We start from the raw sequence: 14,363 nt of genomic DNA, 5'->3' as shown, positions 1-14,363 counted from the left end.
CCAGTTTTCCAGTTTTTCTTATGCAGAAAATTGGACTGATTTTTTTGAAGGCTTTCCACTCATAACTAGCTCTGGAACTCTTCATAAGAAATGATCCTTGGAATGTCTAGAATTAATCTAGACAGTTTTAGCTCATTTGGATTTCATGTGGTTAGTCTTCCGCCCCTTCTTCCTTGTTTAGCTCGGTTTCTCCTAATCGAAGTAGGAAAATGTGCTAAAGTTGACTTTTTTATTTCCATGCTTCCATCATTTCCTTTTCTTGCAGCTCGCATAATCTTCTATCATTTAGAGGCTTTATTTAGCCTCTAAATAATATATTTCAAACTGGTCGACAATATATAGCTTGAGCCACTAACATTGGCTCAATTTCTCCAAGACACGCCTTGTCAGACCAAAATGCTCATTTTGGGTCCAAACAAGTATATGGCAATGACAATTGCCAATTATATCTCTTGGAAAAATAAAGACTTAAACAGAATTGGCGATCAATTAATCCCAGCCTGATTTGTAGTCTTCAACCCTTCACTCTAGATCATCTTCTTGATCTTCTTGTTCCACATAGCGAGGTTCTCTTGCTTCACAATATGCTTTGTAGGAGGTGACAATTTCTTCACGAGCTCGACAAATGTGTGCCCAATGACCGGACACTCCACATCGAGAACACACATCTTTTTGCTTAGACTCCATTGATTGAGGCCCTTTAAAAATGTCATTTAGATGGCTCTTAGTATTGGTGGCGACACCAACATGGCCAGAGGCATTGCCTCCTTCTCTCTTTCCATGTTGACCTCTTCGGTTCCGTGTTCACCTATTTTGGCGGTTACATTCCCAAGTAGAGCGATTATATGGACCAGAACGTCCAGAAGTATCCCTGAGATTATGGTTTAGCTCTTGGCGCCTTCTCTTAGGGGCGCGACTGTAATCGGATTCCGAAATAAGTTTTGTCTTTACGGTCTCAAATTATAGTTCTTCACAAGGATATTGTCATGCTTTTCAGCGACATTCATGGCTCCAATAAGCTCATGAAACCTTGTGATCTGTCTTACAGTAACATCGATTCGATAGTTCTTTGCAACCATCAATACAGAGACGGAGAAGGTGGAGAGAGTCTTCTCAATCAACATCGCATTTGTGATATCTTTACCACATACTTCCATTAAGGATTTAATGCGAAGTGCTTCCGAGTTGTAGTCAAGAACTGACTTGAAATCACATAAGCGGAGGCTATGTTATCTCACTTCTAGGTCAGGAAGTAGGGAGTCACGGACATTGCCAAATCTTTCTTCGAGTGAGACCCACAACCTTCTGGGGTCTTCTTCATTCATGCACTTGTACTGGAGTGAATCATCCATATGATTTGTCATTAGGATGATGGCTTTCGCCTTATTTGCCTCTAAGGATGCTCTATTTGCTTCCAAAGCTTGAGCTTGCTCAACAGTTAGCACATCCTAGATAGGCTAGAGAATCGTATCTAGAATTCCATTGGCCTTGAGATGCTGGTGGATATTACGAACCCACCTGTGATCTCCAGAGCCAGTTGTTCCCAATGGAGCAAAGTCCAATCTGTTCAGGTTACTCATCCTGAAAGAGAACAAGAAATTATCGTTAGTTTCGGAGCGTAAAAGACTACCACGAAAACATATAAAATTTCTGTGCGTAGTCACTTATAAGAAATTAGGGATTTCTGAGCGTAGTCACTTCCAAGAAATTGGAAATTTCCGAGCGTAGTCGCTTCCAAGAAATTTGATTCCAAGAGGGGTTGGATTAGATTGAAACAATGATGTTTGTGGTCAATCGTTTTCTTCTCAACAAACTCTAAGTTTGGAGGACTTTACAAGCTCAAAGCTTGGAGTGGGCACGAACCCCCACAGTTCGGCTATTGGTCTCCCCTATGAAGAAGAAAGGGGGTAGAAGAAGGGAGGTTGCAAGTCCCCGAGAAAAGAAGAAAAATTCAAAAATGGGAACTTTTAGTAAAACATACCTCTTAGGATTGCAGGGCGTACTCGATCCTCATTGAAGGATTGTAGATGAGTTTCCGTCCTAGGCGAGCATTCTAGGGAGATGGCAGTCTCGGAGTCGCAACAGTCTCGCGGTCGAGGGCGAGTCGCAGGAATGAGGATTTGCGGGGGTCGTGGGACTGCGGAGTCGCGGATGTCGCTAGGGTTGCAGAGTCGCGGAGGTCGCTAGGGTTGCAGAGTCGTGGGCATGAGATATTGCGGTGTCGCGGTCTCGAGGTCTTGGGCGAGTTGCAGTGACACTGGGGTAGCGGTGTCGCTAGTGAGTCGCGGTCGCGAGGGCAGAAGGCAAGCAGAGCTTGCGTGCGATACAGGGGCAGCGAGGCTAACCTGGTAGGGTTAGCGTTGAGTTGCGACGCGGGGGCTGCGGGGGCAGTAGTAGGGCAGGCAAGGCTAATTCGGTGGAGTTTGATTAATTTCTGGGGTTTTGGTTTCTAAAGCTAGGGTTATGGCTCGTGGTGATAACGTGTTGTAGAGAAACTGAAATTGAGAGGAATTTGCTGTATATTCTAATTGATAATAGGAGTCTCTTTATATAGAGGATTACAATGCATATAATCCAAATCATACAAGGAAAGTAATCATACATTGAATAGGAATCTAGATCCTTCTAATGTAACCCTATTACCACTAGGCCAAATAGCCTAAAGTTTGGACCAGACATACAAATAAGGATTTACTTAAACAAATATGTAATTCTGGCCAAAATTTGAGTGCTATAATCCACAATTTTGAGTAGAAATTAATCATGGTCGTGTGAAGTTGTTGTTGTTGTTGTTGTTTTTTTTTTTTTTTTTTTTTTTTTTTTTTTTAATTGAGAGTTTTATTTTAAATTTATATAAACAATAGAGAGTGCATAACAAGAAATAAAGACTGCAAATAACATTGTTCTTTTATTTCCATCACAATTTATGCAAAATTGTCAGAAAGCAAAACTTCTTAGAAGATAAGGAACTAAGCAATTCATCTACTTCTTGTTCAATCTTCTACTGATGTTGAGATGAGGAAAGGCACAGTTGCTCTCAATGAAGCAAAAAAATAAGTGGTCCTAGAATGAACTCCACTTCTTCAAGTGGTAGGGAAGCAAAATGATGATCAGTATATATCGTGCCTACTGCCTTATGTCTTATGTCTTACACCTTGTGCATTCCACCTGTCCATACAATGCATAATTGAATCATGTCTCCCGGGGGAAGAACACAATGAGCAATAGGGAGTAATACTGCAACACATTAAATCACCAAAGGACTCGAGAATCTTGAGAAAAATCTACTTTGGGTATTGGAAGGGCAAGAAGAACCTCTGCCTCTTGCTTCTAATTCGACAATTTGGGGTTACGGATGATTCAGCGATTTTACTTAAGACCAACTTAAGAGCTTGTTTGAGAGTGCTTATGGAGACGGCCTCTTCGCTGTTCTTGGAGCAAAGGACTAAAATGCTTTTGATCCTGCCGCCGGCACTGGCAATATCGGCTTTAATTGCAGTCAGTTTTAGGCGTTTGAGTACTTGAATGAGCTCCGTGAACAACTCTGGCTGGTCATCACAGCAAACAGATACCCTTATCATAATACTATTGTCCTTGATTTTGTTGATGCTGGTGGAGTTTATAAGAGTACCCTCACGGGCAGGATCACATTGACTAACAGTCAAGTCATCAAATTCAGTTGGAACCATGAAGGCTTTGCTCACTTCAATAGCTTTTCGCTTAAGATCCTTGACTTCATCTATCACACTTCCCAATAGAGCTGCCTTGTCCATCTTCACAATCAAATCAAGGTTCCATATCAGTTTCTAATGCGTTGAACATGTACATAATTAAACACACACCTAAAGCTAGCCTAGCATCAAACCACTTGTAAGCTATATATTTCACTCAAAAATTGTGACAACATATTTTAGAGATGATAAACCTACTATTCAAGTAGCAAATGTGAAAAGTGTAATCGATGCATGCATACAACCTCTATCTCACAATCTTGGTCATATAACTGACATGCGACTCCTTCAAAACTCAAGACACGGATTATATAAAACGGTTGCATGCAAGATCATCCATGTTGGTGTGTGAGAGGGAGATGAGATCAATTTACCTTGTCAGACTGGGGAATTAGTTTCCTAAGAGTTGCAAGCTGCGCATTGATTCTGTCTCTGCGCCGCTTCTCGGCTTGGCTATGGCTCTTAGAAGCACTCGCAGCTCTATCTTCTTCGGCAATCCCTTCGGCCGTTGAAGACCATGAAGGTGGAAACCGTCCAGAGAACTGGAATTGAGTAGGCTTAGAAACATGACTCACATGAGGCCATGGAACTTGGAAAGAAGAAGACTCATTGCTCACTGCTGTTGCAGTCTGGTGCTGATTAACCCAGTTTGGCCCTTCAGCAGAATAACATTTCTCCATGGCCAAAAGTTAGGACCTCCCACCCTCTTTGCCCCTTTTATTTCATACAATCAAGATCTACTGTTCCTTGCACTAAGCAAATAATGTGTGATCTCCACATCTTGAAAGTGATTGCTAGTGGTTATCCATAAACCCCTTTAATTTGTCAAATGAAAATTCTTCTTGGCAGTATCTGCCTGTCATTTCAATATGAATTCTTTTCCTTTATTGCTAAGTGCACTATAAATTCTACTGTATTTTCTCAAATCACCAGTTTAATTTCACTGTATTTTGATTTGGGTTTAGAAAATGATATAGTAGTTGAGATTTTATGACATAATTCAGAAAGTGACCGTCTCAACCAATGAATGTTGCAGTACAAATAACAGTGCAAGCTAACCACTACATGTGATCGAGTTGGTAAGAGCTTCCAGGTGTGGAACCCCCATATCCGGGTTCGAATCCCGTCGACGCTTATTGGAGTTAAATCCCAATATATTCTTGGTGGCAAGGAGGGAGGAAGCGTTTTGACAAGATCCAAGGAGCACGGATTAGTCTCTGGACCTAAGAAGCATTTGAGGACACCGTGTGATTGAACAATAATAAAAAAAAAATACAGTGCTAGCTCTTAGAAGAAAGAGAGTTATGCATTGCCAAGGCACAAATGCGAATATTGCTGATGAAAATTGGATAAAAATGAAGAGTGAAAATGACATAGAAATACTACACTAAATAATTGTATAGGAACTGTTGTCTATACATTGACTTGGTAATAGTTGTGACTTGTGAGTAACAAGGATCATGAACTTAGGGATTGATATCCCGACAAGTAGATTTTCAATAATACTAGAACTAGATGCCGTCTGAAATCCAAGAAACACAGAAAAATTCCACTGTCCAATATGGTTTTGCACCGTCAGATGAGTTGTATCATCTGATGTACTGGGGCAAAACCTCTTGTACTGGTAGAACAAGCCTGTTTCTTTGTACCCTGATCCTTATCCAGGATATGCATCATTTTTCTTCCCGTACTATCTTCTTTGGGGTATGCATTCCAAAGTATCTAAGGTGGTAACCTTGGAACCACTATGAACCTCTCTATTATTCTTCGTATTGCAATACTCATTTTGTATGTTATGTTATTAGACTGTGAATGGTAACGCAAATAATGTATTCTACCTTGGAACCACTATGAACCTCTCTATTATTCTTTGTATTGCATTACTCATCTTGTATGTTATGTTATTAGACCGTGAATGGTAACACAAATAATATATTAATTAATGTAGGAAGCTTCAAGACATAACATGTTTGATGAATCCAACTAAAAAAATTTCTTGTATGCGTTGAAGCTTCAAGTTGCCACCAGTTTTAGTGGCTTGGTTTGTCTTCTTCCTGTGCTGTACTCCACAACCTGACAAAAGGCTTCAATAAGAAATCACCGGCCGGAGATATATAGGGCCCTCGAATTCACTCAAACATTGTAATTCGACATAAAGAGGACTTTAAAGATTGATTCGACATCTGATCAACCACTCGCTTTGCAGAGTTCCCATTTTCTTCTCATAATTTGTGTGGTGTTTACACCAAATCGAAATATCAAGTGCAGCAGTCTTTTCGGGTCCCATTGCTCCAACAATTTCTGCAAAATTATATCGTCGGCAGGAGCCATGATTAAATCGACGAATAGCTAAGCGGTTAAGCTTTAGTCTACATGGTGACATTGTTCATGGATGATAACAATGAACCATGTGACTGATTACGAGTACACAAGCACGATAAAGATGATAAACACATGGCCTTGTTCTTTGAATGTTGGATCAAACAGAGAAATCTAGCTAGTCCACAATTTATTTATTTTTTTATATTTTTTTTAAGGGCTAGTACACCATTAGGTTCAATTAGATTTTGCGTAAAATGGTTTTTTGCAATCAGTAGAGGTAAAGAATCAAGGCAGGGTTCAAAGGAATTTAATAGCTTCTATAACATTTTCCACTTCAAAGAAACAAAGCTATAAAAGTGTAGGAGCAGTAAATTTCAAGTAACTGATACAAATATTGACCGTGCAAATCTTTGTACATTGACATGTATATCTTGTCAAAAATGTTGAGATGCATCAAGGTGGATTGATTGGATGCAAGTAAGCCAATCGCAGTTTCTTCAACTCAATTTTCATTAAAATGGATGGCACCAACTTTCCAGACAAAGTAAGTGGTAGCAAACATCACCGTGCTGATGAAAACAAACGAGAAGATGATTAGAAACAAATCAGCACCCCCTGGAAAATCCCAAGTTAGGCCATCCTTTGGCATTCCTCGTTTGCTGTCGTCGAAAATGTTTGTAGGGGCCTGTGGAAGTCCAGATCTTCTCTTCCCACCGTCGCTCGCTCTAGCAGCGTCTAGTACAGTCTTGCTCCTATCTGATTTCTTTCTAGCTGGCTTTGACTCCGTGTTATAACGGCTGAGAACCTTGGCTGCCCTCAGTCTCTCCCTGGCTGTTAGTGGGGATCTTTTTGATTTAGATTGCGAGTTTGGTAGAGGTGATGCTTCCTCCTGTTTCTGACTTGAATTAACCGATGATCGATTGGCAGCCTCAGAGGTTTGTGAACTAGGCTCGTCAATGGCACTACTTTGGAACTGACTATCATTGGCAGAAGTACCCAAAGATGAAGAACTCACAGCTGGTAACGGATCCTCAGAAGGAGAAGTTGAAGTAGTTTCAGAAGCCTTATCACCAGTTTCTGTGGTAAGCTGATTGCTATCTGCAACGGAAAGACATAAACCCCATCTTTTTCGGTTTATATGCCTTGTTGGCCGAAATGTTCCAAATGAAGATGTGAATTGTGTGACTGTTGGTGTAGAAGCTCCAGCAGAAAATCTTGACACATTCTGGTACTTGGCTTGTAACTTCAAATAGAGAGTACAAAACTATTGTAAACTATCAACGCAAGCAGAAGTTGGCAACTTATATATAGATCACATAAAACCCAATAACCATAAACAGAGAGATTTTAGCCTTTCATACAGATATAAAACCAATTGCCCTAAGCAGAACCATTTTTCGAACAATCATCTCTATCGTTTTCTGAACTGTTCCATTAATACAACATAGTTCATAGCACACACCACACACACAAACATTTGCTCCATACATCAAAAGATCAAGTCTACTAGTGAAGCCTATCTCCATTCATAAAAGCAAACCAAGTTCCAAAAGGTAAAAAGATTGGAAATTTTTTACCCTCCTGATTACTGGACTTGAGTACTTCTCTTTTTGGTCAGAACTGTTCAGTACATAACTAAGCAAAAAAAACTGTACCTACTGCCTACATAAAGATATAGGAATATAACATGTGTACAGAAGGAGAGCCCTAATTTTCCTTAAAACTTGAATTAACTTATCTGAACCAAAACAACCTTCAGGATAAGATTAATTGGTTTGCTGAAATTTTTTTTTTTGAGTGATATTAGTTCAGCCAAAGTAAATTTCAGGAACTCAGTCCATAATCACCAAGGAACCTTCCTTTCCTGCCAGAATCTTTGTCTCAAAGCAAATTAAGCAGCTATATAGTACAAGTATGATCTTAGGACCTAACAGTTACAAACCTCAAGACACAAAACAAAAGCCAAGACTCATTCTTGAGCTTAGTTTTATGTATAGTTCCATTCTTGAGCCAAGATTCTTCCTTTAATGTTCAGTTTTAACTTTTAACACCACCCAATATCTACTTCAATACAAAACAATCCCTGGCTGCTCATTCCAAAGCTTCATAATAGAAATACACCCAATTGACAATTTTCCAACACAACCATGACAATGAGGTTTGTACAATCAAAAAGAAACAAATGGTGGAAATAAGGAGCATAGAATTACCGTAGAATTGAAGCCAAGTACTGAGTTGAATGAAACAGCCATTTTCTGGTCGTCTACGGCCCAACCATTAGAGAGAGAGAGAGAGAGAGAGAGTTACTGTGTCTCTGTTGTGGTGCAGTGGAGTGGATGGTCTGTAATCCAAGGAAAGGGGATGAGAAGTTGATGGCACCACAGCCTATCTTAGCGCGTGCCTGGCACGCCTACTCTTTGTAAGTATAGAACTTGGGCTAGATCCATTTCAACGCCACAACCCGAAAGAAAAAGTTTGGGCTAAAGAAAACTATTTTTGGGCTTGGGTTGGGTTTTAGCCTTGCCTGCCCCAACCCGACAATAGTTTGTGTGCCCGAAGGTCTTTCGGCTTTGATTAAATCATTAAGTTACAACTGAACTGCTGAATTCGTACAGGTTATGTTATTTTCCGCCACTGCGTGCTCCCATCTCCAAAACTCATAAAAAAAAAAAAAAACCACGATTATAAGCGCAAATTGAAATTCGAGCGAGATATTCACGTAGTTATGTTTACTAGTTCTATTTATGAGCCAAGTACTGAACAAATTCCAAAAAAAAAAATTGTCCACAACCATTGGCTCTTTAGGTGAGCCCTCATCTGAAACTGTGGATTACAACAAACTTGTTAAATTCTCTTATTCCTATTTTCTAACTAACAAAAATCTTTTTACTTTGCGATTACAAAATTGCAATCATCAATCACCAAAATGGCAACTTTTTCGTAATTAAAGCCTAAGAAAGAATGAAAGATTAGGATCAAACAAAATAGATCCATATGGCATCCAAAATACCAAGTCTTGGACCTTTTCTTCTTTTTTCTTTCTTAAACTATACGCAAATAAACCAAAGGCACCTTTGCCGGAATTCAACAAGTTTGTGAAGTAAATTGAGTTCCTGTTGCGTTCTGAAGCATCATCAGCTGTTGAGGTTAGTAGTGACTGGTCCATATTCAAATACAATTCACCCTTGCCAATGGACTCTGTCTCTATCCATCTGTTGCTACCATCGGAATTGTAATCCAGCTTAAAAACACAAATTTTTCTGAATAAACTCGATACGAGGAGTAGATCTTCTGCTGTTTTGGCTATGTAGCATGGTTGCGGCCATGTTTGATGATAGTTTATTCGTTCCCCAAGTGCATGATCCGCTCGGATTTCCATCTTTTTAATGGGAAAGGAAGTCGAGAAATCCCATACTTCAACCATACTGATGTCTTGCAGTAATGCATAGAGTTGATCATGATGGCAACAATTATTTAAGTACCATTCAGCTTTGTCCACTTACCATCTGCATCTGTTGTACAAAATGCAATGCTGTATGGCCCTGCACTAAAGCGTTTGACACTGTACATGATTGTAACCAGAGAAGGTTGCAAAGGCAATACATTAAATGTGCTAAACCTTGCACGATAATATAAGCAATCACTATCCAGTATGAAGTCTGGAAATGTGGTACCGGTAGGGAGTGGAAGTTGAATTGCGGATAAAGGATTCAAGAGCTTAAAATCTAGGGTTTTGCTCAAAAGAAGCAGCGCAAGCTCTGGACGATCCTAGGCAAAAGTGATCGCGAAACTCCTGGGCCATGTTGTTCTGATTCAAGTGGTAAAACTTGAATTCCTGATGAAGACTTTGAAAACGAAAGCCATGACCATCGATGCCAAGGTAGAGCCATGGTGGTTCTGCTAAGCAAGTGAATGATGAGGAGGACGTCTGTAACACATGGTCGACAGCGTTGTAGAAGGAACGAGAAACTGCTTTCAAACGCAGTATGTACCTCAGGGATAATTTTGATAAAATCAATTCAAAAAGGTCAATGGGAAGGTCTGGCCAATTTGGTTTTCTACAGTCCGCCATCATATTCCCGAAGCTCTTTGATTAACCAAATTCTCAACTTACAGAGACTAGATCTCCATTAGCTAGTGCTTTTTATCAGCCACTAATCCTTGGTGAACTAGGAGTCGTACCTATGATAGAATCCATGAGAGATATTTATTATTTAATTGAAATTATTAATTTATCAAAGTTTTAATGTATAGACTAGTACTTTTATACATTCTCAAAATATAGGGCACGAAACTGTGGTGGCTAAGGATTCTTCTTATATTCTAGGGTCAGGTTTTGTTGCTTGGTTCGGGCTTAAGAGCCTAGTAATTTAGATTTTTCTGTAAGAGCAATGTTCCCTCATTTGCCCTTTAATTCAATCAAAAAGCCCAAGACTACTGATTAAATTTCATCTGGGAAAAAGAAAAAGATCAGTCATTAATCACCAATTGCAACTTTTTCTCAATTACTGGTCCAACTTTGGATTACAAAAATGTTGTAAAACTAAAGGCTAGTGAAAATTCTCTTCTATTAAGGTACATGTATACTGTGATAAGTCATTTAGTGGAATTACTGGGTAGTATTGGAGAGATTGCAGCTTTGAAGTCTTCATAGAATTTTTGCTCAGAAAATCTGGCAGCCCGTCGCCTTGCAGCTGCAGCCATCTTGAGCCTATCAGTTTCTGGCATCTTTAAGACACTGAGGATGGCATCTGCATATTCCTCAACAGTGCGGGCAAGAAATCCTGTTTGCTCTCCATCTTCTGCTAAAACAATGTCCATCTGTGGGCCGGCAGAATTGTGCGCTGAAGAATGAAGGGAAAAATATGAGCAACATCAGTGTACAGTATAACTAAGGCACGACAAAGGTTGTTAGTTCAAATAACAAATGAGACGCCCACCAATTGGGATGGCTCCTGCAGCCATATACTCCACAACACTTATTCCGAAGTGTTCATCTGTCATTGAATGGATCCCTGCAACGGCTCCGCCCAAAAGTTGCACCAAGTCCCTGTCGATTTGAAAACCACCCGAGGCTAAGAAAGCAATTACAAATCCATTATAGGGTGATGATTACAAGCATGATAGCTAACTAACAACAGTTGGAAGTAAATTTCTACATATAAGTACAGCTGCTATAACTGATTTAGGAAAATATTGTATGACAGGTGGAAAACTATAAACCCTGACTTACCAACAATAATTAACTAATTTGACGAACTGAGAAAAGTGGAAAACAAATTAACTCAAGTCCTTTCCATAAGCAAATATGTCCAGAAGCTATGGCTATGTAATATACCAAGTCTACTTATATGGTTCAAGCATATATTAGGAAGCAATCAATAGATCAAGCCAGTCAAAGCTATTCAACTTGTTAATACACAATGCACTATAAGAGATGTAGGACAGAAACAAGCTATCTAGATGTCCACATAACCATGTCACTAGATTAGGTTGATGACCCTAAAATAATGCAGAACATAAAATCCTCGGCACAGACCTGTACATGACATTTTTATGAAATTCCACGTCCCCGTCCACCTTCAGCTCAATTGCTTTATTTTTCAGATGTTCTAATCTTTCCTCATCTGATTTATTCCGACAACTACCCACAAACTGCAGCTTAGGTCTGGGCAAGTGTGCATCTAATTTCCCTATTGCAACTGCAAAGGCCTCAAGTTGGAGACCATGTGCCTGAGAAAAGAAAGATAAAGGTAAAAAGGACTTGCCAGTAGGAGTAACAAATAAAGGCTCCTTAAATGAGCCATAAATTATTAGTACCTTGTGCTCAATTAAGGTTTATATGCCCACCTTCTCTGGCCGAAACTGAGCAACAGATATGATTTTTGCAGGATCAGCTAGTCTTTCCAAAGGAAGCACCTGTGGACAGCCACTTGTTAAATTCAAAGAAATGAAATTTTAATTAAAATAACTTTCTTCTGCAATTAAAGTGCCAGATTTCAAATTTGGCCTCATATCATCTCAGTGTCATCACCTTTTCAAGTTTCAACATTTTCATGCTTCTTACTGTAATTCAAAAGATTTAATATATTCAGTACATCTTCATCCTAAGATTCCAGCTTCCCTCTCATTGGGAGAAAATCCTAGAGGAACAAGGAAATCATACCATCCTTGCTTCCTATTTAAACCAACACTAATATCTCTGAACTCTTTGGATACAAAACAGAAGTAATGGTGGCATGAGTAACCTTGTTCCTTCCTTTTTTTTTTTTTTTGCTCTCATAATGATCCTTCCATACTCTTTTTGGCAATTTTCATTATGATCTGCATAGTGCATTCACCTTCGAGTGAGGTGCTGCACTGTGGACTATCTACCACCACTTGAAGTCTACATGTCCTATGCAGCTCTGTGCCTGCAGCATCTAATTCTTTAACCAAAATTGTGCATACTAGTATGCCTAACCAAAAACTCTAGTCCTCACTCCTACCATGCTATGCTACCTTCACTTCTTTCTTCAATTCGAGACATTTTCCCTACTTTTTTCCTTCTTCAGTTATTATTATTTTCCTTTAATGTTTGTGTAAATCATTTGTAAGATCAAGAAAGGCACTTTTTAACAAGCACATGAGGTATGCTAAAAATTCAACCATAACCGAATTGAGCTTGTTTCTCAAACAAAATTATAATCACAAACCTGAAGTCCAGAAGTATCGCAAGGAGGGTAGACACGCTTAGTACGCTGCGGAATCTTCCACAGCTTCTGTATATGGGACTGAGTCCACGAAGAGTTGACCATGGCAAGATGTGCACAAGAGCCTACAGTCCCATACATCCAGCTAAACACATTGTAGTACACAATCTTGCAGTGCGATAACCAATTGCTACAAAACAACACCAAAAAAAAAAAAAAAAGCCAACAACTCAGCCATTTTTGTTAAAATTGCATTATCATCATCAATGTACCATTAGTGCGAAACAGACCTCCGAGCAATGAAGTCATCATTGTTGTACATGGAGCTCCGCTGGCGAACCCGGGAGAGCATGTCCAAGCTGATTGTAGGGTAATGTGTGTAGCAGATGACTGTGCAGCCAAATAGCCTCGCAATTGGGTAAGTGAAGGCGTATCCACTGGTGTCGAAATAGTAAGCTGGAGTGAACTTGGTCAGTGCTTCCCATGATAGATACACAGAGCCCAGGCTCTGCCCGATCATAGTCAATCTAGGGTACGTGGCTTCCTCGATCCATTTCCGCTTGTACAGAAGCACCACCTAATCAATTGGATTAGGTATCACTGGAAAATTGAATTAGAGATATTGATAGAGTACGGGAGAGAGAGAGAGAGAGCACTGTACCTTTGGTGGGTGAAGTAGTTTGACTCCAAAGCGATCGACGGCTCGGGAAGTGAGTGAGTCAGGGGAGGAGTCGTGGTCGCCGGTGAAGACGACGCAGTCAAGGTTGGGGTTTTCGTCCTGGATGGCTTTGACGGCGCACCAGAGCACTCTCTCGCCGCCGCCGCCGTCGTTGGTGTAGGGGTGGAAGAATGCGACGGCGCGGTGGCGGTTGCTTCTGGCGGTGAAAATTTGTAGAGAGATTCTGAGGATTAAGGCGGATAGAACAGTGATCAGAGGCCAAAGGAAGAATTGGTAAGGCATTGAGGTCGATCTTTCTCTTTGGTTTGGAAATTGGGTATTAGTCGATGTAGAATTGGGTCTCTTGCTGTGGCATTACAAGGCTGAAGTTGTATACAAAGAGCTTTGAAGAAGAAGAAGAAGAAGAAGAAGAACCTGAAGAGAGAGATGTTCTGGAACGTCAAAACGACGACGTAGATGCTTCCCAGACATAGCACTCCTTTTGGGTTTCGCAGTTAAGCCCAAGGCTAATGCGGTCCATGACCAATTGTGAAATTGAGTTCTGACGAAAAGAACCTTCTGATCGATTATAACGGAGAAAATCGTCCAAATAGTGTATGACTTTTGGTGTACCTGTAAGTTTGTTATTTTTTAAATTTCAAAAATATCACAATGAGATCTAACATAAATACCTAGAACCGTCAACTCCATTACGGTGTCTGACAGCTGGCATATTTTAAATAATAATATGCATTTTTTTTCTCTCTAAACATCTTTTTCCTCTCTCTACTATTCATTTCCACGTTCTCTCTAAAACGTGTTCGTTTTGGTGACCCAAGGTTCCAAGTTTCACAACCTCACACTTCCAGAAACACCGATCGCTTCCTCGACATTTTATCTCATCCCAAAAGACTGCCCCTCTGAACCATTTTTGACTGTTGCTCTATCCCTGTGGATTTA

General features: G+C 40.0%; 3 protein-coding genes across 4 annotated transcripts; all 3 read right to left on the bottom strand.

Annotated features, from left to right (window-relative positions):
- Positions 1–2,886: 2,886 nt before the first annotated feature.
- On the bottom strand, positions 2,887–4,479 carry LOC112173200 (transcription factor bHLH51). Its single transcript, XM_024310785.2, has 2 exons — positions 4,106–4,479; positions 2,887–3,773 (listed from the first exon to the last, which is right to left on the bottom strand). Exons 1-2 carry the CDS (start codon positions 4,409–4,411, stop codon positions 3,285–3,287), a joined length of 795 nt encoding a protein of 264 aa, XP_024166553.1. The 5' UTR covers positions 4,412–4,479; the 3' UTR covers positions 2,887–3,284.
- Positions 4,480–6,349: 1,870 nt separating this feature from the next.
- Positions 6,350–8,442, bottom strand: LOC112169836. Of its 2 annotated transcripts, none has more exons than XM_040516185.1 (2): positions 8,264–8,442; positions 6,350–7,317 (listed from the first exon to the last, which is right to left on the bottom strand). In XM_040516185.1, exons 1-2 carry the CDS (start codon positions 8,303–8,305, stop codon positions 6,556–6,558), a joined length of 804 nt encoding a protein of 267 aa, XP_040372119.1. In that variant the 5' UTR covers positions 8,306–8,442; the 3' UTR covers positions 6,350–6,555. The 2 variants fall into 2 exon arrangements, with proteins under 2 accessions (XP_040372119.1, XP_024163010.1); XM_024307242.2 differs by having other exon boundaries at positions 6,350–7,296; positions 8,264–8,440.
- Positions 8,443–10,525: 2,083 nt separating this feature from the next.
- LOC112182582 (GDP-Man:Man(3)GlcNAc(2)-PP-Dol alpha-1,2-mannosyltransferase) lies at positions 10,526–13,891 on the bottom strand. Its single transcript, XM_024321115.2, has 7 exons — positions 13,407–13,891; positions 13,036–13,322; positions 12,749–12,935; positions 11,904–11,972; positions 11,593–11,786; positions 10,994–11,103; positions 10,526–10,897 (listed from the first exon to the last, which is right to left on the bottom strand). Exons 1-7 carry the CDS (start codon positions 13,704–13,706, stop codon positions 10,650–10,652), a joined length of 1,395 nt encoding a protein of 464 aa, XP_024176883.1. The 5' UTR covers positions 13,707–13,891; the 3' UTR covers positions 10,526–10,649.
- Between the last annotated feature and the right edge of the window lie 472 nt (positions 13,892–14,363).

The sequence above is a fragment of the Rosa chinensis genome, chromosome 1 (genome assembly GCF_002994745.2).
Source record: "Rosa chinensis cultivar Old Blush chromosome 1, RchiOBHm-V2, whole genome shotgun sequence".
NCBI lineage: Eukaryota > Viridiplantae > Streptophyta > Magnoliopsida > Rosales > Rosaceae > Rosa > Rosa chinensis.
Note: the sequence above shows the minus strand (reverse complement) of the source record. Positions and strands in the feature narration are given on the sequence as shown.